Raw genomic sequence first — 27,927 nt, 5'->3', positions numbered from 1 at the left:
TTCCTCTGTATTCACCCCTCGAAGAGTGAGGGAGCAGGGGTCCTAGGATCCAATTATGCCCCCATCACCCTTCCCTCCTGACCAAGGAGCCACAGTTGGGGGAGCAGGGAAAGGGGCAGACATGTACCCCCAAGCCCACCCACACCCTCCAGGTCCCTGACCTGCGCAGTCAGGAGCCGAAGTTTCCAGCAGATGGGAGATTGGAGTTCTCAACTGGACCGGCCTTTTGAAGGCACTGATTGAGGAAATGTATAATGGGTTCATGTTCATATCCCGCCGAGTTAAAACTCTTTAATCATCCGATTACACAGACGATGTCGGAGGTGAAATCTCGCTCTTGCCAAAAACCGTCAAGAGACATGAAGCAGGACTGCCTGTAAGGTAAGTCTCTTTGCTGCACCCTGGAGAGGTAGCCCAAGGCCCAGAGCCTGAACTCCTGTCTTTACTTCCTGATCTCCAGATTTGTCAGACATGTGGCCTTCGACGGGTTTATTTCATGGTTGGAACCTCACTTTTCATGTGTGGAAAATGGGTCATCCGAGGATTAAAGACAGAACATGGGGATATGCTTTTTGAATGGCAGGATCAGCGTCCCTGTGAGCAGAATGGGTAAACTGTGGGACAGCACAGTTTACCCATTCTCTGAGTCACAGACACTCTTCTCTGAGTCCCGGGACCAAAGGCACAGGCTCAGGGATGGGTGGTGAGGTCAATGTCCTGGGTGGAGGTGGCAGAATGGCTTTAGTTTGGAAGGGCGAGTCTCGAGGCTGAGAAGCAAGCCCTGCCCTGCGGGGAACCAAAGGGTCCCAGATGTCACAGCTGTCCTTCCCCACATTTCTCTACTTCCTTCCACACTCCAGGAGCAGGGACGCCACCCGCCCCACCCCACCCTGCCTGTCAAAGTCTAGTCACTTAATTCCTGAGGATGTCGACTGCTAGCCTGTCAAAGTCTAGTCACTTAATTCCTGAGGATGTCGACTGCTAGCACTGCTCTGAGCTGGGAGCATCAGTCTCATGGGCCTTGGCTCTGAGGTCGGACCTGGAGGCTCCTCCACCTTCCAGCTGCCGGGTCAGCACGGGAGTCCAGACGAGGCTACAAGGCTGTGTGCATGTTCTCCCCTCGGGTCCTAGCCTTTCCCTGGGTTGGGCTCCCGGAGCTGGAATTTTCATCACCAGTCATGGGGCAGGGAAAGGTGCCCGCTGACTGTTGGTGGAGTTCCGGCTTGGAGGTTGTCTCCTCTTGGTCACTCATCCTGCGTTCCCTGCCTCCCTCCCAAGCCAGCCGTTTCTTCTTTTCTTTCCTGTTAAATCAGTCCAACCCCCCCACCGCACCATCAGCCTTCCGAGGACACTTATGACTGCAAAGAACAACACTGAGGCCAGTCTGGCTTAAGCCAACAACTAGCCCACGGCGCTCAAACAGCCAATCCGGCTTTAGGCCCAGCGAGGGGCAGAGACCACGCCACCCCTCTGTCAGCGATGCCCTGTGTCTCGGACGGCCCCGCGTCCTGCCCTCTCAGTAACCCCAGAGAAAACAGGCAGCTTCTTCACTCAGCTTCCAGCAGCCCCTGAGCACCAAGCCTCTTTGCCCCAGCCGGCAAGCCCCTGCCTGCCCTTGAAGCAATTCTGGCCACAGAGGATGCAATGAAGGAGGGGGGAGGTCTGGGGTCAGCTGCACGGACACTGAGGACGCCAGGAAGGCACAGCCACTGATGCCCATCTCGAGTCATCATGTCAGAAACATCACGTCTGGGGCTGAGACAGCAGGGCTCAGAGACAAGGGACGACCAATGGGCCAGTCACCCCCTGGTGGCTTGGGGACGGTCTCTTCTGCTCTAATGCCCCAGTGGCAGGCTCTTGAGGGGTGAGAGGCGGAATGTGAGTTGTGAAGTCCCGCCCAGAGATGAAAGGGCCTCAGTTTCTACATTTGCGGGCCCCGTTCCTTCAGTCTTGGGCTCTGGCTCCCCTGGGGCCTGGTCGCAGAAAAGCTCTGCTCCTGTCTTCCTTCCCCTCTCCTGCCTGCGACCCAGGGATGAGGCCACACCACCCTTTTCCAGAGCCTCGGGGCCCCTGGTCTTTTCTAGAAGCCTGAAAAGCCTGAGGCTTCCCTGCTTTGTCCCCTCAGAGCAGACCCCCTGAGCACAGTAGTTGCTGGGGGAGCTGTGGGCCTCAGCTCACCTCCCTCTGCCTCAGCCATTGCTGACACTCACCCCTACCTGAAGCCCTCCCGGGAAGCGCCAGGTTCGAACAACGCAGGGAAAGGGGTGTTCGGACCGTCCAGGCCCAAACGTTCTCACACCGTGGCATGGAAGAAAGCTCGCCTTTATTTCAGCCCTCACCCTCCCAGGACCAGCACCGTGGCACACGGCCTGGCATCCACAGCACACAGTCCAGAAGGTCCCAGTGACCACAGGCCCCCACAATGCAGTGTCATAGATCCACCAAAGCGGGGTGCCTGGGGCCCACTGCAGCTGGGGTTGGGGACCAGGGCCCCGACCCTGAGGAGCAGCAGAGAAAAGGCGCCAAGTGAGCGCCGGGACATGATGTGGAGTTGCAGCTACAGGATGGAAGCAGCAACAGCCGCAGGAGGGCCCTGCTGGCCATCACAGTCCGGGCTACGGAGCCACCCCAAAGGCGAGGACAGCCCCACGTGGGGCTCCCGTGCCGGGCGGCCAACAGAGGCAGTGTAAACACATCTGAGGGTAGGGAGAGCCTGACGGCCAAGCCAGGTGCTCTCGGGGCTGGGGCTGCCAGCGTCCCAGGAACCACGGGGGTGAGCAGGTGAAGGGGGCCGGGGGCCAGGGGGAGCGGGGCTCTAGGACACTGATTGGGCCCAGGAAGGAAGTTTCCACAGAAATGGAGGAGCTGCAGGGACCGGCAGGCAGGGAGGAAGTGTGGGCAGAGAGAGGAGAGCAGGGGGGGAGACAGGGTCGGAGAAGGGAGCAGAGGGGCAAAGAGAAAGAGACTGCGCCTCAACTTTCCCCGCCCTTCTCGCACCGGCTCTGTGAGCTCTGGGCTGGGCCTCCGCTCTCGCTCAACCTCTACAGGCTCCTCCCGGGTCACGTCTGCCCACTCAGGTCTCGGGACAAGGCAGAGGTGAGGGCGGCAAGGGACCTGCTCAGCCCTGCTGCCTCCACCTCTGCCCCAAACAGGGTTCGGGCCCAAGCTCCTCCTCCTCTAGGACTTGCTGCCCCAGCCTGCCCAGGCTAGTCTTCTTGCGTGTAATCCAGTAATCCCGGGTAAACTCTGCCCGGAGGCTCCCCTGAATCACAGGCCATCCTCACAGGTGGGATGGAAGGAGAGAGAAAGGGTGGAAGTGGGGGATTCTGGGGGTGGGGAGGGGGAGGCCTGGGAAGGGACAGGGGAGTGAGGACTCGGGTCACATTGTCAGGCCCTGTGCCAGCAATGTGGCCTGCCCTCAATCCCCGGGGCCCAAGTACAGAGAAAATCTGAAGAGAGATATTTAAGAACGTACATAATTTTTTAAAAAAAATACTGTGTGTGCACGCATGTGCGCGCATCCGGGTGGTTTTTTGTTTGTTTTTTTTTTTTAAACTTTAACTCATCATCTCCAGACTCCATTTAAAACGTTTTTGTTTTTTTTTTAATTGCACTAAATTACTCATTCTAGCAGCACCACCTCAAGTAACCAGAAGCTACAAGTGCTGGATTTTAGATTTCTTACTCATTCGTTCTCAGCCCTTAGGAAGGGGGATGGGAGGACCACAGAGCTTGTGGATTTCACAAGCCAGGCCAGACCAGCTCCGGGAGCTCCTGGGATCCCATCAGCAGCTACTCCCCGAGTCCTGAGCTCAAGTGAGGGGCGGGGACCATTAGAACGGAAGAGCGAAGCCCTAACATTTCTAAACGTAAGCTCAAAACAAAACTACCCCAGAGCCCAGACAAAACAAGTCTTGGGACTGGTTTCTATGAAATCTTAGAGATTCTTAGGATCACGTGGTGGTGACACGACTCGCCGACATTCAAGTGCACAGAAACACTCGGAGGGAGCTCGCTCAAATGCCAATTCTGATTCGCTTCAGGTCTGGGCCCGAGAGTCTGCATTTCCAGCAAGCTCCCAGGTGCTTGCCACCAACCACGCAGGGAAAAGTACGACTCCTCAGGGGTTCTGGCTAGTAAAGGTTTGGTGCAGCCTGTTTCCCTTCCTTTACCCAAAGCCTTGAAGCCGGCTTTTCTCTGCACTTGGGCAAGTCACAGTTGTGCCCAAGGGAGGAGCCAGTTTCTGACTGGGGGCCGGGGGTGGGGTGGGGATGAAGGGAAGGATGCTGGAAGCTAAACAGAGACTAATCCTCAGGCCACTGGACAACTCTGCTCTGGAGGAACAGGCGGTCTCCTCCCCCACCTCTGGGGTTGGGGCAGCCAATCCCAGACCCTCCTTCCTGGGGCCTGCGGGGGCGGGGGGGGCTGGAAAGTGGAGAATCCCCACCCCAACCTCTCCTGATGGGCTCAGAGTCACTGGGGCTGGAGGCCGCAAGCCCAGTGGCCTGTATCCCCAGGCCAACCACACTGACGCCTAGCTGTCAGAGCCGGGGAGTGCGGAAACCACCTAGGCCTCTCCTCATTTCATCATGGAGGGGGACCCCAAGCCCAGAGAGCGCATGGAACTTTCCCGAGGTCACACAGCGGGTTTGCAACCAGCTCCTGTAAAGGCCCAGAATCCTTTGAGGCAGAGCTGGCTAGAAGCCACTGGTTATTAGCCAGACTTTTGGTCACCTATAGCAGCAACTTTCAGGAAAAGGACCTTCCGGAATATTCCTGAGAGAAAGAAGAATGTGTCAAAGGCAAATCATGAAAAGGGGTCATGGGGGTTCACCTAGGAAGGGGAAGGTCATGGATCAAAGTTTCTTCAAGGAAGGTAGAGGGCAGGGCTTCTGCCCTAACAGAACTCTAGGGACAGCATTCATCTCGTCCTCTGCTGAACGGTGCTCCCTAGAGTTCTGTCTCTTGTGCAGTGTACAGCCTGTGCAGCCTGGCAGGGAGGCCTGGTTAATGCAGTGGAGGGGCGGGGGGGTCAGAGGCGAGGTCTCAGGTCATGTGTACAAGGGATTCTCAAGTCTGGATTCCTGGACCACTCCAGACCTATTGAACCAGAATCCCTGCAGCTGGTGCTTCCCTCCCAGGGAAAATCCCTGGGTTTAGGAACGAGCCTGGGCTCACTTGGTCAGACAGGGATGGGGACAGCCGGCTTGGGCGGGAAGTTCAGCAGGCAGGGCTAGGCCCTAAGGCTGGGGAAGAGGTGCCTGTTCCCCAGAAAGCATTTCCCAGAGGTGGGTATCCCCCCCACCCTACCCCACCCTGGAGTCTGAGGGGAGACTGGCAGCTGGGCTTGGGAGCAGAAGGGCAGCACCTGCGCGGGCTGGGCCTCATTTTCCAAAGAACTGGCCCGGTCTCGCCTTCTCCAGCTTCTGTCGCCGATCAAGGGGGATCTCCTGCAGACTGATGCCATGGTTGCTGGCCCTGTGGTAGAGAGGGCAGCAGCTTCAGGGAGGGGGAGTGGGAGGGCAGGGTCAGGCACCGCAGGAGACCTGGAGAAGGAGTGAAGGGGGCGGGAGGCTGGCTCCTCACCCAGGTTGCAGGTCAGGCGGTTTTGGGATGGGCTTGTTGAAGCCGAGTCTGCCCACCAGCCAGTACGTGTCTTCCGCGCCCCTGCCCTGGGGAAACACAGGGGAGGGGAGCACTTAGGGGGCTGGGGTGAGGGCCGGTGGATCTTGAGGTCTGAGTGGAACCCGACCTGGGTCCAGGACGGGGCAGGGCCTAGCCTCACCTTCAGCTCGGTGCGGCCTCGCACCTCAGTCTGGAAGCCCTGGTCCAGAGCGCGGAGAATCCGCACGGTGCTTATGTTCACGTGGATACGGTAAGCTGGGATGACAGGGGGCGCGGGGGTTTCGGGACTCCCCTCCCGCGTCCGCCCCACCCCCCCCAGCCGTTCCCCCACTGCTGGGTGAGTCGCCCCCCACCCCAGCCCCGCCCGCCCCCGCCCCACTCACGCAGCCCCGTGGACTCCATGCGCGAGGCGGTGTTGACCGTGTCCCCGAACAGGCAGTACCGCGGCATGGTGAGGCCCACCACGCCCGCCACGCACGGGCCTGCGGAGACGCGCAGGGTGGGTGGCCGGGGCCTGGGCTGTGGCTGGCCGTGCTGGCGGCTCGGGGGGACCTAGCACCTCGGGGGACGCTGGCACCCCATCATCTCTACCAGCTCCCCAAGGCAACACTCTCAAGGGTACCTCTTCATCACAACGGGGTGGCTGGTAGGCAGAGGTGGCTTCCAGACAAGTCCCCCCACCGCCACCCCCCACTCCGTGAGTGGGCGTCCTGTCCCTGGACCGCGGAGACGGGCCCCGGCGGGGCAGACGGGCGCGAGGGCCCGGGAGTTACCCGAGTGCAGGCCGATGCGGATGCGCACGGGCACTTCGGGCATGTGGCGCATTCGGAAGGAGCCCACGGCGCTGAGGATGTCCAGAGCCATGTTGGCGATCTCGGCGGCATGCCGCTGCCCGTTCCGCTGGGGCAGCCCCGAGGCCACCATGTAGGCGTCCCCAATTGTCTCCACCTGAAGGAAGGGATCGTGCGGCTTCAGGACTGAGCACCCCTCTTCCCCAAAGCCATTGTCCGTTGTCGGGGGACCTCAACGGGGGTTAGTGCAGGGATCCGGGGGAGGCTTCCAACCCGAGGAGCTGGCAGAAGGGACAGGGGGCTTCGAAGGACTGGGGCAGGTGGGCTGGGGGCTGGTGAAGCTGAAGGGTGCTCTGGCCCCCCCCACCCCTGCACACCCCACCTTGTAGACGTCGTGGGAGCCGATGATGGCATCGAAGAGTGTGTAGAGGTCGTTGAGCAGATCCACCACCTCGATGGGCTCGCTCATGGCTGAGATGGTGGTGAAGCCCACGATGTCGCTGAAGTAGAGCGTCACCTCCTCAAAATACTCGGGCTCCACAGGTGTCCCCATCTTCAGGGCCTGGGCCACAGAACTAGGGATCGCGGGTGGCGGGATTACCTGGACACGCCAGGCGGGCTGCATTCCCGCTCTTCCCGCTGCCCTCCCGCCCCCCCCCCGCCCTCCCCCCCCACAGGCACCCACGGAGGCAGCATCTGCGTGAGCAGCCGGTCGGTCTTCTGCTTCTCCAGCTCCAGCTCTTCTGTGCGCTCCCCGATCAGGTCCTCCAGGTTACTGGAGTACTGCTCCAACATCCTCAGCATGGAGTCAATGATGTTCATTTTCCGGCCCTTGTTGATGCCTTTGAACTATCAGGAGGAGGAAGCTGGTGGGACCTGGGCTGCCGTGAGCCTTGTGTGCCACCCCCCCTCCCCGTTCATCTTTTACTCATCAACCACCCCCTACCCCCGGGGGATGCCAGGCCCTGTGTTTTCACACATTATCAGGAGACAAACGGGAAATGGAGGTTCCCCGAGGTCAGCTACTCTCAGCTAGTAATTGTCAAGGCACTGGAACCAGCCCAGCCTTTGGACTCCCAGGCCAAGGGTCTTTCTGCCACACTGTGCCGAACATTTCTCCCACCGAGAGCTTTGTCTCCCGCTCCAAAGGCCTCGATAGCCTCTGTTCTCACTCTGCCCCCACCTAATCCCAGTCCTCACACTACCCCTTTGGGAGATAGCCTGGAGATGAGAGATCCTGCTAGTCTGCCTTCTGGAAGCCTCCCCAGGTTGCTGGCACGTGGCCAGCGCAGCCCTAGCCCCAATCCCAGTCCCTAACCTGGTCGAAGATGCGGTCCAAGGAGGGCCGAAGTTCTGGCTGCTCTGCCCAGCATTGTTTCATCAGCTGGATGCACTCCATGGGCGCCTGGTCCATGGACACAGAGGGCCGACACAGTGGAGGGGGGCTCCGCACCCTCTGCACCACTTCTGGAGGCATAAGGGGGCCAAGAGAAGCCACCTCTGACTCTGGCCTGACTGCTGAAGCTCAAGATGGGGACACTGGATGGGGGTTCTTTAAATCAGAGCTTCGGTAGGTGGAAAAGTGTAGTGAAGGGGGGGGTTGCTGGAGCAACAAAAGGATCTTGAACCCTGGGGGACAGGGGGCAGTGAGAGGTGATAGGCAGAGCCTAACAGCTACTGCACATAAGAAGAGGGAGGGTTGGGGTGATCAAGGATCTGAACCAGATCCGACTGCTCTACACCCCCTTCTCCCAACACTGCTCCCTCCCTGGGGACCCTAAGAACCAGAGAGGAGCCTGCTCCCTCAGTTGGAGGAGCAGGTTGGGGCCAGAACGAAGACAGAGGCAACCACTGAAGTCTGCGCGCCTAAGAGCCGCCCCGTCCATCCTGATGCTTGGCTCTCCACTGCCCTGACCCTTCAGACCCACATAAGGGAGGCCCCCATAATTAAGCCTCTGCTCCGGGCTTTCGGGAAAAGAGGCTGGAGCTGGCGAAGCTCTGCCTAACAGCAGGCTGCCTTCCCAGCACAACGGCCCACGCACGGGGCGGCGTACCCTCGGCAGTCAGCTCCAGCATGGCGTAGGGGGCGCTGCGACACACGACCTCCTGCATGATGATGCCCAGGCTGAAGACGTCACCCGCCAGCGTTCCCCTGCGCTCCAGGGCCGGGTCCCGAAGCAGCTCCGGGGCTGTCCATAGCTGGTCTGGGGTCGGGGAAGGGGGCGTGGGCAAGCGGAGGGCCCTGGGGGCGCCGGGGACAGACCCCCACCCTAACCAGAAAGGCCAGGCTCGCACCCACTCACCAACTCCCAGGTTGAGTCTGGCCTCGCTACCTGCAGCTACCCCCCCCCAAGATAAAACTACCAGAAAACCAACGCGGGTCCCAGAGAAAGCGGGGTCCTCACAAATAGGCTCCGCCCTTTAGACCCAGCGGAGCTCAGAGGAGACTCCGCCCTTCAGGCACAAGCCACGCCCCCAGCCAGCCCCCGCCTCCCCAATCACAGAGCCCACCCTTCTCATCTCAGAAGTCACAAGACCTTTTCCGTAGTAGCAGCCACGTCCAGTGGCGGTGGAATGGACAGCATGCGAAGGCGGAGGGAGGGTGGAGGGACCCTGGAAATAATGGGAATCCTAGGGGATGCGCTTCCGCGCGCGGGGGGCAGCCAGGAATCCTACCCTCCGCGCTGGGAGGCTCCGCTAACACCCTCTGCGCTTCCAGCAGTCGCCCGTGGCCGTGGTCCGTGACTTTGAGCACGAACCTCCCGTCCACCACGCAGTTCCGTGACTTAAGCCGCCCGTGGGCCACGCCTCGATGGTGCAGATACCTCATTCCCTGGAGGGGTGGGAGGGAAGGCGGCCTCAGCCCCGCGGCTCCCTGCCGTGCCCTCCCCTCCACACCCGCACCCCACACACCTTGATGAGGTCCAGGAGGAGGGAGGACTTAAACATCCAGTCCAGCTTGATGTCTCTGTGGGCGAGGAGGTCGTGGAGGGAGCCCCGGGTGCAGTGCTCTGAGACCAGAGCCAGCATGCCTTCCCCCGCAGCCGTCGAGCCACCCGCTCCGCCGCCGAAGAAGAGCCCCAGGTAGAGGGCCACGTTCTCATGCCGGAGCTCCTGGAGCTGGGAGGGAGAAAGTGAACGGGCATTTTCTGCCCTGGAAGCAACGTAAGGAGGAGACCTGTTATTCAGGCCTGTTTCTGAGTGTCCCAACTCGGAAGATGGGATAAGAATGGTGGATAGAAAGGTCCCTGGGGCGTGGAGAGAGGCTTGCTTTCGCAGATCACGTCTCCCCCGCTCAGATGCTTAGCAGGCTTTAGCTTCAAGTTAGGACTGAAAAGACAAACTTGCCCGGGGAACCAGGACCCAGGCAGGTTCCGGTAAGACTTTGAACTGCCTGGCTTTAGGGGGAAACACTCCATGGAGAAGCCCCCGGCACCAGTGCCCTCTCCGTCGGACGTGACAGCCCTTGCAGAGAGAACCAGGAAGAAGCCTCGCTGCTTTCTAAGAAAGCACCAGAAATGGCTGTGCGAGAGATGGCTCAGGGCCGCCTTACTTGGTTCTGTCACTGTGTCAGAAATGTCTGAGACTCCCAGCCTCCCCAGGTTGGGGAAGGAGCAACTGAGCAGTCGAGCTGTGGTCCCAGAGGAGGACAGCCCCCCCCCCCAGTCTGGGCAGCCTGGGAAAACAGGGGCTAGCGGGTGACGGTTGTCCTTCCCAGCTTTCCTTCGGTCCAGTAAGGGGCTTGCTTTCATCTGAGATGCCTGCCATTAAATGGTGATTTAGCCGGTTGACCCTAAGTCACTCTGCAGCTGTGGCCACAGAGCTTCGGTAGAGGCCTCAGGGAAGGAGGCCAGGCCAGGGCTGCATGATGTAAGGACCAGAATGAGCCAGCGTACTGCTTGCCTGCCAGCTTCCCCTTCGCTCAAGCCCTTTTTAACTTTCTGTCATTCACTCAACAAACATTCATTACGTCTCTCTAACGTTCCAGACACCGTGCTGGGTGCCAAACATGCAATGATGGGGCAGGGGAAGCCTTCACTTAGCTTGCAGTCCAGTGACTGAGGCAGATAAGAAATATGCTAGAGGGGCGCCTGGCTGGCTCAGTCGGTGGAGCATCCGACTCTTGATTTCAGCTCAGGTCATGATCTCACGGTCGTGGGATCGAGCCCCAAGTCGGGGAGTCTGCTTGAGATTCTCTCTCTCCCTCTCTCTCTCTGCCCCCCCTTCTCTAAAATAAATAAATAAATCTTTAAAAAAATACGCAAGCCCACACTGAACCTACAATGACAAATCATGATAAGCACACCGAGAGAAAGAACTAGTATTATGAAAGAGCGTAGAAATCTGCTTTAGAGAGGAGGGCCCACTCTCACCTTGGAGAAGGCTGTCTTGGTTGCTGAGCGGATAGCTATGTGCTGATCCCCGGGAAATTTCTTCAGCCAAACCCAGTCTCCCTGGAGCAAAGATGGGAGTAGTGAACTCAGCTTGCTTGCTTGCTTTCTTCTTTCTTTTCTTTTGCTTTGTGTGAACTCAGTTTCTTAAAACCCCGCGAGGCGAGGATCCCTAGGGCCCCCACATTTCCACCGGCCCCCTGCCCCAGATACATCTTCCCTGTGACACAGAGCGCCAGGAGCAAAGGGCTTGAGGTCTGCGGGTCCGCTTCGCAGCTAGCCAGGAGGGAGCCCCCCCTTGCATGGCTGTCCTCTCCCCCTCAGATGCACTCACCAACAGCCTTACTCAGCAAGCCATTACCACCACACATGTCACTGAGACCACAGCCCTTGGCACCCTCTGTTGCCATGAGAGAGCACTGTGCTGGGAGTCAGGAGTCTGGGTAGATCAGGCTTTTTATTACAGACAAACTGCGAAGGACAGGCGGTTCCCCTCCAGGCTCTGAGCCGCCCTGTCCTCAGCTGTTGGTTGGGCTGGTTCACGGGGATACAGGTGATGGGGTAGGAGCCTCTGCATTCTCTGTGTGACCTGACGCTTGGGAGCTCTAAATCTCCATCCCACCCTCCTGATTAGCTCAGTTCCCACAGCTCTCTCTGAGTCTGTTCACGATTTCGCCCCCATCCCACCAAGTTCAGATTGGCTGACCCATAGTTAAGATCCTAATGCACTTTTGTGACTTTCTTTTTCCCCCTCTAAGGCTTGTTGTTCCTGAGTCTGAGCTGAACTGGGTGGCAATGCTGGGTGGGGCAAAGACTTGGGTCTGTCTTGAGTTGGGGACAGCCCTGTCTGGAAACTCCCCCCAAACAATCCATGTCCTGGAAATGTCCTTTTTGTGACCATGAGACCACATCCCAGGTGCCCCTCTGCCCCAACCTTTCCAAGGAGGCCCATATCCTCCGGTAACCTGAAGTCTTGGATCACTGAGGGGACAGGGCAGGGGATGGCTTCAGCGGGCCACACCAGGCTGCATGGTCCCAGTACATCCTCCACCCCCCCACCCAGTCAGGCCTCCAGCCTCTGAGCCACTGGGATTAGCCTTTGAGGAGTGCTCATCTGGATAATGGCTAAGGTGAACTCCTGGGACAGGAAGGATTCCCAGATGTTCCCCTTTGGGGAACCCATGACCTCTTCTTAGAGCCCATTCTGGGCTCCTATCACCATTTCCCGGAGCCTGCAGGATATGACACAACTCCAGGAATAGAGCCGGGCCTGGCCGGGGTAAGGCTCACCTCATAGACACCAATGTTGGAGCTATCCGAGGGCTGGCTGGGGACGCTGCGAATGTCTGACGTGCTGCGGGTGGCCAGACTCGATCGGCTCCCCTGGACCACCTGGAGGGCAGAGATCAATGCAAGGGATCCAAATATACTGTAGGGTTAGAGCCCTGGGTTGAGGTCAGGCTGAGTTCTGGGGATTACAGAGAGGAGGGGAAGAACTCTTTAATTAGGGAAGGTGATAATGACATTACTTCCCAATTGCACTGCACTTTACAGTTTACAAAACAAACGAGTTGGTTTTCTCAGAGCTTCACTCTGCCCCAGGAAAGCAGCAGGGACAGGAGCTCTTACTCTCATTGCACACCCCCAGAACTCAGACCTGAGAGGGAGCCAGGCCAGAAAGGAGGCCTGCCCCGGTGGGGGCTGACGTGAGGGCTGGCACAGGCAGGGGAACAGATATACGGGGAAGGACACTTGGAGAGCGGGCTCCCTGCCAGAGATCCCTTGCCTCCCTGCTTCCCCCACCTTTCGCGTGCTGCCCCCTGGCGGGTGGAGAAAGGTGATATCGTCCAGAGTCAGTATGATCTTGTTGGGGCCAGAGACCATTTGGATGTGAAGTAGCCGATGCCTGGGAGGGAAAGGATGTCATCTGCTCAAAGGGGACCAAAGTCCATGAGAGGAGGCAGGTAGGGGATAGTGTTGGCTCAGGGGAGAGCAGCCATCCCCAAACCAAGCATCTTCTGGCCGGCCACCGCTTGGGGCACCGCCTCTCCCCCAATCCTCCCTTTTTCCACTCTTGAGCGGGCTCAGCCTGCTGTCCTTGCTGCCCAGATGCAATTCGGGGAGATGGAGAGCCAAGCTCGTCTCCTACCCGCCTCACTCCCATACTCACCTCACATAATGGGCCAGGAAGGCCCCCATCAGCCCCATCCCAACCACCAGGAGGAAGCCGATAAAGATGAGGCGGGGCTCCACTCCTGGAGAGGCAGTGAGAGAAGGAACACTGAGGGTCCCGCGGCCAGGGGGAGGCGCCCTCTCTATCGACGTATGCAGTCATGTCAAATCCGGGAGGCTCTAGCAAAGGTGGACGGGAGCCCAGAACGAGGTCTAGGGAAAGGCTATGGGTTCTGCAGAGGGGAGCCTCTGGGAATGCTAGAAAAGTTCCAAGAGGGCTTTGGGGGCTTGGCAAGAGAAAGGGTCCGCACAAGCCAGGGGTCTGAGGAGGACCCGGAAGGAGTTACAGGGCGAGAGTTCACTCTCTTTCACCAGTTTGTGGAGGGTCCGCGCTGACTGTCCCAGTGGGGGCTGGGGTGCTCGCCCTCACCTCCGTTGCAGATGATGTCTGGCTCGAACCAGCACGAGGGGTCTGGCCCAGGTGCTCCTCCCCCTCTAGGGAAATGCACCGGGGTCCCAGCTGAGCGGAGGGAGCCCCGGGTGGGGTCCAGCATGTAGGTGGCGAAGAGCTGATCCCCCGCCGCATCCGTGTCCAGCAGCACGAACTGGGGCTCCTTGGCTCCTCCCAGGGCCCCGCAGAAGCCAGGCACCTGGGCATCCTGCATGTGGCGGGCCACCGCCTCTGCGGACACCCAGCCGCCCCCTGCGGCCGCCCGCGCCCGCGCCACGCCCCCCGCCAGCAGGAAGACCGCGTCGTAGATGGTGCCGAAGAGTGGGGACACCTGCGGAAGGAGAGGATGGGCTCAGGGTTTGGGGTCACCGCCCACACACAGACGCGGGCTGAGACCCACCCAGCCTTTCACTGCTTCTTTCAAGCCCTCAAGCCCCGCGTGTATAGACTTCACACCTCCTTAGTGCTTCCCGGTGTCCCTGGGTGCTCTCTCCTCCTCTCTCCCCATTGGCTCGCTCTCTCCTTCTCTCTCTTCCCATTGGCTCTCTCCTCCTCTCTCCCCATTGGCTTACTCTCTCCTTCTCTCTTTTCCCATTGGCCCTCTCCTCCTCTCTCCCCATTGGCTCTCTTCTCGCCCCTCTTCCTCGCTGACCTTCCCTCTTTTCACGGTTCTTAGGCACTTCCCACCGCTGGTTATTCCTACTCTCCATCACCAATAGCTCCTCTCTCCCCTTTCCTGTTGGTTACCCTGCTTATATTTTTCATATCATTACCTCTCATTCACCTAAAAGCGTCCTTTTCTATCTTTTGGTTGGCTTCTCTCTTCTATTTTTCCCTCTTTTCTTCCCCCAAGGCTATCACCACATTTCATCGAACTCATTTTTCCCAGTTCCCATCTCTCCCAGTGCTAGGCACTGTGTAAAGTAATAGGTGATACTGAGATCTTGATAAGATAAAGTCCCTGTCCCGAGGAATCTTTCTTCTAGTTGGGGAGACAGACACCGAGGCTAAGGCAGTGCCATGGGTGAGGGTAGGGGGGAGGAGAAGCCTTCCAGAAGAAGTGACCATCCTTCAGAGGATGAGTCGGAATTATCCGGGGGAGGGGAGGGGCAGGAGAGAGAGAAGAGCACACCCCACAGCACAGAGGCAAAAGAGAAGAGCACACTTAGGAAACCCAAAGTAGCACTGTCTGGTTGAAGTTCAAGGAAAATGGAAGAGAGAGGAAGACAAGACACCTGGTCAGCCATCTGAAGAGACCTGCATCTATTCAGGGTGAGAGAAGCCCCCGGGAGGCTCTGAACAGGGGTGTGACACAGTGAGATTTGTCCGATTTCTGAAGTTTGAACTGATTGTTGGGTGGAGAAAGGCCCGGGGCAGGTAAGCATTGAAGCAGAGACCATTTGGCAGATTCTGTTTCAGAGATTTAGATCAGAGAGGCTGTGGCCTGAACCAGGGCAGTGGCGGTGGGAATGGAGAAAGTGGATGGATTCAAATGACTTTTGCCCAGTAAAACTGATAAGACTTGATGTCTGGATGTGTGTGTGTGTGTGTGCGTGTGCGTGCGTGTGTGTCAGGGGGAAGATGAGAGGAATCAAGGGTGATTTCCAGGGGTCTCATAGGGAGCTAGGCAGAAGGTTGTGCCAGTTAGGGAGAACTGAAGATGCTTTTTCATCACTTCATCCACCTGCCCTGCACCCCATTTCACCACTGTGACTAACTGACTCTTTTTCTCCTCTTGTTATTGACTCTCCTCCTCCTTTCTCCATTGGCTACCCCAAATCCTCTTGGAGGAGACTAGGGGTGTTGGGGGGGATATCTCACAGCCATCTCTCAAGTTCAACCCTTTGATTAGGGCCTTTGCGGTGGTTAATTTACTGCGCACTGACATCTAAACTCCCTTCTATGTTAGTGGTTTCCAGCCCACCCCCTTTCTATGACTGGTATGGAGTTAGATGGTCTGAACCGGGATTCTGGAATCTCAGGGAATCCTGGGTGTTAGCTGGTTGTCGGGAGTACGCTGTGGATCTCAATGATCATGGGAGCTCCTGGCTCCACCTAGAGATCTTTCTGCTCCTCACAAGTTGTCAAGGCTCTCAAAAAGTTATGACCCCCAGATGAAGCCCCAGAAGAAACACTTCTAAACTGGGCATGGAGATTGGAGCTGCATCCTTCCTCCTTCCTGTTCTCTTAAGAACACCAGCAGTGTATTATAGACTTGCTGGAGGTGGGTTTACTTTAAAGCAGACTGCCAAACATTGCAGGGTAGACTTCACTAGGTTCTGCTGCTTGGAACTGGGCCTGAGAGGTCTCCCTGCCTACACTCCGGAAGCAATCCCAGTACACTAAGATACCCCAAGCAAGACCGGAGCCTTTACATTACCCAGGAAACTTCAGAACAGGTGGGGCCGCTAGTCAGGCTCTCCCTACCGGCGCCACCCTCCTGTCTCCCACTGACTCCATCTTCTGATTCCACTGACGCTGTCAGCTTCTCATTGCCGCCATCCTCCTTTGCCTTCTCCAGCATCTCCTGCTCTCTTCCCCAGCTCTCCTCCCCTCTTCCCTCCTCCCTGGTCCCTCTACCTGCTCCAGATTGAGGTCAGAGGGCAACTCCTGGTGCTCCTGGGCCCTGCTCAGGCTGTCCATCACGCTGCCTCCCGGGGGACAGTGACGCGTGAGGGTGAGCACGGCATCGTGGGCCCTACGAAGCTGTGAGCTGTTGGCGAGCGCGGCCAAGGCCTCCGGGCCCGGGGACAAGGCGTAGTGGAGCGTGTCGAAGGGCAGGAAGACCAGGGAGCCATCGGCCAGGCCCAGCTCTTCTGCCGCCTGCAGTAAGCAGCGCTGCTCCTCGCCGCCCAGCAACACCGAATGCATCACCATGATCACTGCTGCGGACCGACCGACGGAGACTCCGGCTCACTGCGGCGCCCGGCTGCCCGCCGGCGGCGTTGCCCCCCTCCCCGCACCCTGCAGGGGAGCCTACCACTGACTCTGGGCCCGTCCTGGACCCTCCTCAGGGCCTCCCGGGCTCCCGACAGGTCCGAGGGCTCCATGGTGGTCACCAGGGCCACCGGCAGACCCCGGGCCCTGAGCGCGGCGGACAGCGCGCGGCCCGCCTCCACCCACAGGTCCTGCGGCGCGGTGACCAGGGCCACGCGCGCCCAGCGGAAGGCGCGGAGGAGAGCGTAGAGGGCGTCCGCCGCGGGCGTCCCGGCAGGGGCCGTCGTGCCCGCCGCCCGCGTCCCGGGGCAGCCCCAGGGCACCAGCGCCACGCCCGCCTCTTGGGCCAGGAGCTCGGCGGGCCGGCAGGCTGCGGGGTTCACCGGCCCCACGAGGCCCGAGACGCGGCCCAGCGCGGAGGACACCGCCCCCAGGGAGCCCGGCGTCCGGCACGGCTCTGGCAGCAGCGTGACCTCGAAGCGGGGGCTGCCTTCCAGCGCCGGGTCGCGGTTCAGGCGGGCGGCGGCCAGGCGGGCGGCCAGGTCCGGGCGTGCGCGGGCGAAGATAGGGTCGCAGGCCCAGGGGCCCAGCACCCCCACTGTGAAGACGGCCGAGAGGACCGAGGGCGGCAGGAGAAGCAGCAGCAGCAGGAGCCGGAGCCGGGGCCGGGGCCGGGGCCAGGGCAGGGCCCGGGGGACGCGGAGCAGCGATGGAGCCCGCGGCGCGCGGGCGCAGAGCCGGGGGTCCCGAAGCGCACCCGCAAGGAGGGCGCACGCGCGCATCGCCGGCTTCTGGGAGCAGAAGCGGAGCCGGATGAGCGGACGAAACCCCCAGAACCCTCGTAGGGCTCTCTCCGTAATCCCCCCCAACCCCACAGTTTCTCAAAGCCCAACTAACCCGGGACATGGATTCATTTCCACAGCGCCCCCCTCCCGGGCTCGGACGACTCTCTGAGGGTCAAGGGCTTAGCCTGGAAGCCCACCGCACCCCCACTCCCAAACCTCCGCTTCTCCTGCTGCCTGTTCCCCTCTTGCCTGCCCCCCCCCCCCGCCCCAGAGCCATCAGGGGTCAGTAGAGACACGCCCATGCCCTCCTCAGATCCATCTGGGGCAGAAGGGACCCGAATCCCTGCTGAGGGGCCTTTGCCACTCACCGGAAAGTCCGGGGCTCGGGCCCAGGCCCCGGGTGAGGGGTCACAGGGCAGATCCCCCTTCTGACGCCCTCCCACAGGTCTCCTTTGCCAGCCCGGCCCAGGGCGGGGGGGTGTGGGAACAGCTGTCCCCAGCCCTTAATCTCCCCAAGCTGATTAGGGTCCCTTAATCAGGCAGGGAGGAGTTGGTGGAGGATGAGGCTCCCTGGAGTGGGATCTATCCTGGCCCCCAGGCAACCAGCGGACTCTTTCTCCTCCGGGCCTCTCAACCTTGGGGCCGACACCCAACATGAAAGCAGCCAGCCATTTTCAAGCTGCTGCCACCTTAACCCTGCTCAGCCTGGGAAGCAGTAAGATGAGCCCATGGGTGATCAGTTTCGCGGGATGGGGGTGGGCATCTCTCAGGCTCATTCCCTCCAATCATCTATCATCTCTTTCCACTTTTGGCCTCCAAGTTCAAGCCCCATCCCTTGGCCGGCAAAGTCCATATAAGACCAAACCCAAACCAGTCTGATATCTGTCTTTCTTCTCTCATCTGCCCACACTTAATTCTCTGATTTTCACTTCTCCATGCCTGGAAACCTGGCCCTTGGGCCTTGGGAAGGCAGAACCCCAGGAAATAATGGCAAGAGCTCTGGCCTGGGCCGGGCCTGGATTCAAATTCCTCCTTCCTGGCTTCTTGACCTTGGGAAAGTTGCTTAATCTCTCCGAAGGTTGTTGTGAAAAGTACCTGTGATAATGAATATAGTGCCTGGACGACAAAGATGATTAAGACAAATTTAAAGGAGAATGTGTTGGAAGACTTGCTCTACCACATATCAAGATTTATTACAAAGGGTATTGGTGCAGGAATAAACAAGTAGACCGATGGAACAGAATAAAGAACACTGGGACAAACCCAGCAAAAATGGAAATCTGAGGCATGAAAAAGTGGATGTTTCTTACCAGTGGGGAAAGGATGAGTTTTCCACAAATGGAGCTGATTAGCTAGCCATCTGAGAGCAGACAGGATGAAGGAATAGGGTGCGATCCCTCACAGTATACAAAATCAAATTAATTTAAAGGCATACATAACAAACAAAACTTAAAAACATGTCAGTGAATCCTTTTTCAACCATCATGGCGAAGATTGGATCGGGCAAGAATCATCAGTGGATGCTTATGCTAGTGGGAAATTGTAATGAGAAGCGGGATGTTTGCATGTCTTAAAAGATCCCCCTACAGATTGCTTACCACTTGGAAGGAAGCACAAAAAAATAGAAAGCATTTTATACAGTGGAGAGATTGGGCAACACTTTGACCGGGCATCAAAATTAACCAATGAGGGGCAGATAGACATCCTGTGCCTCCTGACATGATGCCCTGGGAAAGACACAAGAGTATATCTGCACAACACTGTAGTGAGGCAGGACTGCATATCACGCATCTCTGCAGAGGTCCAGCTGAGACTGCTTTCATCAGCCCAACCTAATCACGAGCAAACATCTGACAAACACAGAATGAGGAACGTTTTACCAAAAACCGGGGGAGGGGACTGTATTCTTCAAAAAACATCAGTATTCTAAAGGACAAATAAAGGTTGATGAATTGTTCTAGGTTAAAGGAAGTAAAAAAAGAATGACAATTAAATACGATCCCTGCTCCTACTTTGGAGCCTGCATTTAAAACTGCTATAAGGCTAAGTGGCACCTGGCTGACTCAGTCGGAGGAGCGTGCGACTCTAGAGCTCGGGGTTGTGAGTTCGAGCCCCATGATGGGTGCAGAGATTACTAAAAAAAAATGAAATAAACTTATAAAAACAATCATCTAAAACTGCTATATGGTTATATGGTTTATAGGGTTATAAAAAGGCTATGAAGAGTGTCAACATCAAATTTGTCAACTGACAAAATTGAGATATGAATGGGAGATTTGATAAAATGTATTTTATCAATGTAAATTTATGAGGTTGATAACTGGTCTGTAGTAATGTAAGAGATTATCCCTATTCCTAGGAAATATGCACCAGAAGCATTTAGCTGTAATAATAACTTATAATGTATGTCACATACCTTGAAATAGTCAAGAAAAAATATGATATGTATATGTATTATATATGTTATGTTGCATATATTACATGTATCAAGTGATAAATGGGTAGAATGTTAACACTAGGTCAACTAGGTAAAGGGTATATGAATGTTCTTTGTACTATTTTTAGTTTTGCAACATTTTTTCAAATTATTTCAATTATGTAAATAAAAATACGTTAATACGTTCAAATAGGTTAATAAAAAAAAACATGTTAGGTAAAAAAGAGAATATCTGTATCAATTCAAAGTAGGAAAGGATTTCTCAAACAAGACCCATAAAGTACAAACCATGAAGGAAAAGACTGATACACTTGAAAACATTAAAATTAAAATGTCTGGGAGCACCTCAGTCGGTCTTAAAGGATCCCCGTACAGATTGCCTCCAACTCTTGGTTTCAGCTCAGGTTATGATCTCAGGGTCAGGCTCCGTGCTCAGCGGGAAGTCTGCTGGAGATTTTCTCTCTCCCTCTGCCCCTCCCCCTGCTTACAGTGCTCTCTCTCTCTCTCCCTCTCTCTAAAACAAATAAATAAATCTTTAAAATTAAAATTTCTGGGGGCGCCTATCTGGCTCAGTTGGAAGAGCACGCAACTCCTGTTCTCTGAGTCATAGGTTCGAGCCCCACTTTAGGCGTAGCAATTACTAATAAATAAATTAATAAACTTTATTTTTAAAATTTATTTATTTATTTTTTAAAAGATTTTATTTATTTGACACAGAGAGAGACACAGTGGGAGAGGGAACACAAGCAGGGGCAGTGGGAGAGGGAGCAGGGTGCCCGATGTGGGACTCGATCCCAGGACCCTGGGATCATGACCTGAACTGAAGGCAGATGCTTAACGACTGAGCTACCCAGGCACCCTAAATTTAAAAACTAAAAATCTCTGGTCAAAAAAGCATATCACAAAGAGAAAACATAAGCCAAAGACAGGAAGATAGTTGCAAAATATTAGGAAAGGGTTAGTACCCCAAATACATATGATATGAAAGAGCTAAACAACCCACTAGAAAAATGGGCAAATGGTATGAACAGGAAAATCATGAGAAAAGCCTAAGGAAAAATGCCCAACCTTACTAATAATCAAGGAAATGCAAAATAAAACAAGGAAATATGCTTAACATCTGTCAGTTGGCACAAATAAGAAGATGTGATGGTACCAAATGTAGGGGGTGGGGAGACACAACCCCTAGGTATTGGTGAGGAGGATTAAACTGGTGGGCTGTTTGGCAAAGCTTGGTAGAGTCGAAGCAATCCCACTTGCATGAACTACCTAAGAAAATCATTTATTTGTGCCTAAACAGACTTGAATAAGGACTCATTCATGCATTCAAAAAACACTCATGAATTTCTACTGACAGGCACTGTTTTAGGCTCTGGCAATAGAACAGTGAACAAAGAGTTTAAGATCTTGTGGAGGTGAACACTTAATCACTATATTGAAGGATTCTGAATAAATTTTAAATAAAAACTTTTGATGTCTGACCTGTAGTCGATTCTCGAAGTCTAGCAGGTGTCAGTGTTCATTTCGATAGTCCTAGGCATCTTTGTTTTTTTCTTTTTCTTTCTTTCTTTCTTCTTTTCACCTTACTTTCCATAGCATTATTTTCCCCAAAGCTCTCCTCTTCTGACATAACATCTCAACTTGGAATCACAGATTCTCCACTCAACCTTTCCATTTCACAGATGATGAGACTGAGGCCTAGTGACTAATTTGGCTTAGTCCCTAATCTCCTGATTTTCTCCTGGGGTCCATGAAGTGATAGGTAATATAGTTTGGAATGAAGAGCCAGCTTCTTAAAACTTTTTTTTATTGTGGTAAAATGTGCATAATATGAAATTTACCATCTTAGCTATTTTTAAGTGTGCAATTCAATGGCATTAAATATATTCACTGTCACCACTACCCATCCCTAAAACTTTTCATCATGGCAGGGCGCCTGGGTGGCTCAGTTGGTTAAGCGACTGCCTTTGGCTCAGGTCATGATCCTGGAGTCCCGGGATCGAGTCCCACGTCAGGCTCCCTGCTCAGCAGGGAGTCTACTTCTCCCTCTGACCCTCCCCCTTCTCATGCTGTCTCTCTGTCTCATTCTCTCTCTCAAATAAATAAGTAAAGTCTTAATAAAAAAAACTTTTCATCATGGCAAACTGAATTCATCACCATACCCAGTAAACAATAATTTCCCCATTTCCCCTCCCCCCAGCCCCCCTGGCACCACGTGGCATTCCACTTTCTGTCTCTATGAATTGACCACTCTAGGTACCTCATAAATGTGGAATCCTACAGTATTTGTCCTTTTGTGCCAAGCTAATTTCACTCAGCATGATGTCCTCAAGGTTCATCCGTATGGTAGCAGGTGTCAGAATGTCCTTCTTTTTTAAGGCTGAATAATATCCCATTGTATGTATATAATAACACATTTGGTTCATCATTCATCTGTCCATGGACACGCAAGTGGCTCCTACCTTTTGGCTCTTGTGAACAACACTGCTGTGAACATGGGTGTACAAATATCTGCCCGAGTCCCTGCCTTCAATTCTTTTGAGTATACACCTAGAAGTGAAATTGCCGGATCGTATGGTAATTCTCTGTTTCCTGTTTTGAGGAAATACCATACTGGTTTTCAGAGCGGCTGCACCATTTTATATTCTAGGGGCAGAATATTTTAAATCCGTCCTGGTTCTCATGCCAAGGTGACACGGCCAGACTCCAGCCACCACACTGACCCCCCCTCTTCCAGTGACCCACACAGGAGCTTGTTTATGTTTCTTGTCTGTTGCCTGCTAAATTTGTATCCAATCTGTATTGTACTGAAGCCACGCCGCCCTCCTACCTGAAGGTTGGGGCCAGCTCTTAAAGCGGCAATTCTGCTGGAGTTACCAGAGGGCAGAATTAAATTTAAATCCAACTCCTATAAATAACTTCGGCCGCAGGTAGCACTCCCCCTCTGGAAGGTCTTGGTTTCTTTCCTCGTTTAGGGAAGGGGAAAAGGTCTTTCTTCTGGGATTTTTAGTCCCTCACCCAACGCCCCCCCCCATAAAGTCTGAAATTTGGAGTTGACAGAAGGAATTAGAAATTGCTGTTTGTGGTAGACAAGGAAAACTACGATTCTTTAAAGTTTAAATGGGGCAAAAGAACTTTTACCTTTTTATCCAATTTGGTCTGAATCTGAGAGTAGTAGATGAGACCTGGGGATCGTCTGATGTTTAAAAAATAATTCAAGTTGAGTTAGAAAAGAGCGCTGAGTCTAAAAAGGGCAAAAGCCAGGATTGCCCTGCCAGTCTGAATCTGAGAGTAGTAGATGAGACCTGGGGATCGTCTGATGTTTAAAAAATAATTCAAGTTGAGTTAGAAAAGAGCGCTGAGTCTAAAAAGGGCAAAAGCCAGGATTGCCCTGCAAAACCCAGGATTGCCCTCACTATACTCATAAAGTATAGTGAGGAGGGAACATAGAAATACATCATGTTTCCCTGTGAAATCAGAAAATGAACTTTAAATCACCGTGTTTGGGGGTGCCTTGCTGGTTCACTCAGAGAAGCCTGCGACTCTTAATCTCCGGGTCATGGGTTCGAGCCCCACATGGGGTACAGAGATTACTTAACAAAACTTTTAAAAATTTTTTGAGGGAAAGTGAATAAAAAAGTCACCATTTTTGGTGGTTATGGCTACAGCAACAATGCACGTTTCCTGTACCAATAAAAGCATACAAGAATGTGTTTCTTTTTAAAAACCTTTAAATGCTTTTGGGATTTTAAGTTATTATTTAACAAGCCTTTGCCAGGCCAAGGTTATAAGCAAATTGTCTCAGTGTTTCCTTCAAGGACTTATAGCTTCACTTTTAATGTTTAAATCTTGGACCCATTTGGAATTTGTCCACATTAGTTAGGGATCCAACATTGTTTTCCTCTGGCTGCTCCTGGCCCGTCCTATTACTATGCACTGAGTAATGCAGTTCTCTCCATATATCATAAAGGACATTCCTGAATCTTTCTGCATCGATTTCTGGGCTTTCTCCTCTCTTCCACTGGTCAGTCTGTCTAATATGAACCAGGAACAGACTGTTTGCTTTACTGATACAATATTTCTAAATAAGCAAAGAGCTATTCTCTGCCCCCTCTGTCATTGCTTTTCTTTTCCAGAATTTTCCTGACTATTCTTAAGCATTCCTTTTTTAACATGGCCTTTACGATCAATTTGTCTGGGTTTTTATTCTAAAACACTAGTACTTTCATTGTTATTGTAATTTTTTAAAGATTTTTTTTTTTGAGGGTGATTCCCATGTCCCTTCTTTTTTTAAATTTTTTATTGTTATGTTAATCACCATATATTACATCATTTGTTTTGGTGTAGTGTTCCATGATTCATTGTTTGTTCATAACACCCAGTGCTCCATGCAGAATGTGCCCTCTTTAATACCCATCACCAGGCTAACCCATCCCCCTACCCTCCTCCCCTCTAGAAACCTCAGTTTGTTTTTCAGAGTCCATCATCTCTCCTGGTTCGTCTCCCCCTCTGACTTACTCCCCTTCATTCTTCCTCTCCTGCTATCTTCTTTAAAGATTTTATTTTTAAGAAATCTCTACACCCAACGTGGGGCTCAAACTCACAACCCAGAGATCAAGAGTCAGTCTTCTGACTGAGCCAGCCAGGCACCCCTCATTGTTATTGTATTAAATTAAAAAATTAGTTTATGGACGATCTCTATTTTATGATGTTAAATCTCTCTACGCAGGAATATGGCATATATGCTGATTTGTTCAAGCGTACCTTTGTGAAAAGTTTTAAATTTCTCTTTAAATAGGTTCGATATGTTTCTTACTAAGTTTATTAGAAGGTATTTGTCTTTCAATTGCTCCTATAGGGTCTCCTGTTATACCTTCTGACTAGTTGTTGCTTGTTAACTTCTATTTTTCTCTTTATAATATACCTCGGGCACTTCCCCATGTTCTTGGATAAAGATTTACCTCGTTTCCTTAAATAGCGTTCCTCTGTTTGCATTATGTAAAGGTCAGGACCTTGGGATGGGAGATGAATCAGGTGGCCCTAAATGCCATCACAGGTGTCTTTATAAGAATGCAATTGTAGGGGGCGCCTGGGTGGCTCAGTCGGTTAAACGACTGCCTTCGGCTCAGGTCATGATCCCAGGGTCCTGGGATCGAGCCCCGCATCGGGCTCCCTGCTCCGTGGAGAGCCTGCTTCTCCCTCTGCCCCTCCCCTCCATGCTCTCTCTCTCTCTCTAAAATAAATAAATAAATATATTAAACCAATGCCATTATATATATAAGAGTGCCATATAAGAAGGCTATGTAGCAATGGAAAAGATGCTCTTTTGCTGTCTTTGAAGACAGTGGAAGGGTCCGTGAGCCAAGGAAGACAAAGAATGCAACTCTAGACACTGGAAAAGGCCAGAAAATGGATCTCCCAGAGCTTCCAGAGAGTCTCTTTCCCAATGAGCTTAAGTGTCTCATCAACTAGATTTGCTATCAAGTCCTCAACGACATACATTTTAGCTTCAATTTCCAATGATACATTTCTAGAATTTTGTGTATTTTGTTCCTTTCCTTGACAACCAAATGCACAGTCCATCAGTTCCCCCACCTTAAATCCAAGGGACATCCTCTCATAGAGAAAGATGTTCATCTTCATCTCAATTGTATGAAGCTTATGAAAATTCTGCTCTCAGCATGCCCATGTTTCCATAAGAAAATAAATGATAAAAATGAGGATGTAGTCAAAACGGAAAGGAAGTTTGGCTGGCAGGACAGCCGTTGACCCCTCCAAGTATTTGTTCATCAGCTGATATTTAAAACTCTGAATTCAGTACGGAATACAACTGGGCGGTTTGAAAGCCAAATGAACAGTTGAACCCTTGGACAGCATGGTGGGTACAGGGCTTGATCCTCACGCAGTTGAAAATCCACATACAACTATTGACTCCTGCTAAATATAATTTCTAGTAGCCTATTGTTGACTGGAAGCCTTACAATAAAACAGTCAATTAACCCATATTTTGTATGATATATGTATTCTGCATTGTGTTTTTACAGTAAAGTCAGCTAAAGGAAAGAAAATACTCTTAAGAAAATCATAAGGTGGGGGAACCTGGGTGGCTCAGTCGGTTAAGAGTCTGTCTTTGGCTCAGGTTGTGATCCCAGAGTCCTGGAATCGGGCCCCGGGTTGGGGTCCTTGCTCAGTGGGGTCCTTGCTCAGTCGGGAGCCTGCTTCTCCCTCTGCCTGCCCTCCCCCTGCTTGTGCTCTCCCTCTGCCTGCCCCTCCCTTCTCTCTCTCTCTGACAAATAAATTTATAAAATCTTTAAAAAAAAATCATAAGGAAGAGAAAATACATTTTTAGTACTGTGCTGTATTTATGGGGGGGAAATCCGCATATTACGTGGACCTGCACTGTCCCAACCCGTGCTGTTCAGGGGGCCTGCCGAAGGTTTCCCCAATTCACCAAGTAGTGGAGCAAGTCCTCTCTCCGGCGGCCACAGAGAAAAGGCTAGATGGCACTTGGGGCCGGAAGATTCTTGGTCTTTCTCATCCACCCGGGTTTCCCATAGCTTGTAGAGGGTGTTCAGGCAGCACTGGGACAACGTTAGGATGCTGGAGTCCAACAAACGGGAACCCTTGCCCACCCCACAGGGCAGTGGCGAGCTCTTCTTAAATTCAGGACAGGTACCCTGAGAGCTGCAGAAAAATGGGTGAAGGGCACCCATGGAGTCTCATCTGCATCCAGACCTGCTTTGAATGATAGAACCCTAGACCTTGGGTTGATGCCACCCGTGAAAGGGGACAAGAACTGGGGCACTTGCGGGAGGAAGCATGTGCGTCTTGTGGGCGGAATGTGGACTGTCGTGCCCGGAGAGGGGGTTGTGGCAGACACACAGTGTGACTTTGAAAGCAATAGAAGCAATATCTCCATTCCTCTGACTCTAGAAGGGCTGGTGATTATGGTGGAAGGGCTGCCATGTGCCTTCCTGGGCTAGGTCATAAAAGCCACCCTGTAAAGAGTCTGAGTGCCCTGAGGCTCCATCCTGAGACCACATAGAGAGACCCGCGTCTACACGCACAGGTGGGGTGGGGAGCACTTTTGCAGGTTTTCTTTGTAATCAGTTATTGAGGTACAATTCACAAGCAATAAACGCATCTGTGTTCAATGTACGTTTTGCTGGGGTCATGACACATATGTGCACCCCTGTAACCATCACCCCGGTCAAGATACGGAACATTTGCATCACCTCAACAGTTTCTCTTCTGAGAAAACCCCAGCCCTTTCCCAGCCCCTGCTGCAGGCACCCGCTTGTCTCTTTCACTCTAGGTTAGTTTGGTTTGGCTTGTGTGTGTGTGTTTTGTAATTGAGATATAACTGACATATAACATTGTATTCTTTTTAGGTATACAACATAATGATTTTATATATGTACATATTGTGAAATGATTATCACAACAAGCTTAGTTAACATCCGTCATCACACATTGTTTTGTTTTGTTTTTTAAAGATTTCATTTTATTTATTTGACAGAGAGACACAGCGAAAGGGGGGAACACAAGCAGGCGGAGTGGGAGAGGGAGAAGCAGGCCTCCTGCCGAGCAGGGAGCCGGATGCGGGACTCGATCCCAGGACCCCGGGATCATGACCTGAGCCGAAGGCAGACGCTTAACCGACTGAGCCACCCAGGTGTCCCTATGGGACTTATTTATCTTTTAACTGGAAGTTTGTACCTTTTGACCATATTCACCCACTTTGTCCACCCCCCGCACCCCCCACGCCCCTGTCAGCAACAAGCAATATGTTCTCTGTATCTGTAACTTTGGGGATTTTTTCAGATTCTATATATAAGCGAGATCATACGGTATTTGTCTTTCTCTGTTTCACTTATTTCCCTCAGCGTAATGCCCTCAAGGTCCATCCATGTTGTCTCAAACGGCAGGACTTCCTTCCTTTTCATAGCTAAATAATATTTCATTGCACACGCATGTGTGTGTGTGTGGAGTATGTGTCAAATTTTGATCCATCCCTCTTGGCTATTGTGAATAATGCTGCAGTGGACATGGGGGTGCAGGGAACTCTTCAAGATAGCGATTTCGTTTTGAGCAGCTAAACACCCATCTTCTTCCTTTCCACTCACCCCACCGCCAACGGGGAAGTTGACGAGCCTCGGATTTCTAGAACCTCCGCACCAGATTTTTAAAACATCAAGTCTTTTACGTTTTCACATTATATCTTTTCTATCTTTGTGATTCTTTGTAACGGTTGCACAGACTTTCACAAATATTGAGGACCAGCGGTTAGGACTTAACCACATGTTCTGGTTTCCTTTTCCCACCATTGTTCCTTGTT

General features: G+C 53.3%; 1 protein-coding gene across 1 annotated transcript; it reads right to left on the bottom strand.

The window, feature by feature from the left end:
* Nucleotides 1-2,324: 2,324 nt before the first annotated feature.
* On the bottom strand, nucleotides 2,325-17,234 carry GUCY2D (guanylate cyclase 2D, retinal). Its single transcript, XM_073881664.1, has 19 exons — nucleotides 16,411-17,234; nucleotides 16,011-16,315; nucleotides 13,410-13,761; nucleotides 12,978-13,062; nucleotides 12,611-12,713; nucleotides 12,098-12,199; nucleotides 10,790-10,870; nucleotides 9,330-9,536; nucleotides 9,093-9,249; nucleotides 8,471-8,620; nucleotides 7,735-7,883; nucleotides 7,102-7,265; nucleotides 6,799-6,991; nucleotides 6,399-6,573; nucleotides 6,009-6,107; nucleotides 5,786-5,880; nucleotides 5,587-5,672; nucleotides 5,369-5,478; nucleotides 2,325-4,776 (listed from the first exon to the last, which is right to left on the bottom strand). Exons 1-18 carry the CDS (start codon nucleotides 17,147-17,149, stop codon nucleotides 5,385-5,387), a joined length of 3,336 nt encoding a protein of 1,111 aa, XP_073737765.1. The 5' UTR covers nucleotides 17,150-17,234; the 3' UTR covers nucleotides 2,325-4,776; nucleotides 5,369-5,384.
* Between the last annotated feature and the right edge of the window lie 10,693 nt (nucleotides 17,235-27,927).

This window comes from Callorhinus ursinus, unplaced genomic scaffold (assembly GCF_003265705.2).
Source record: "Callorhinus ursinus isolate GAN/ISIS: 27379988/994484 unplaced genomic scaffold, GSC_fseal_2.0 scaffold43, whole genome shotgun sequence".
NCBI classification, from domain to species: Eukaryota; Metazoa; Chordata; class Mammalia; order Carnivora; family Otariidae; genus Callorhinus; species Callorhinus ursinus.
The sequence above is the reverse complement of the archived record's forward strand: the minus strand, read 5'-3'. Positions and strand labels throughout refer to the sequence as shown.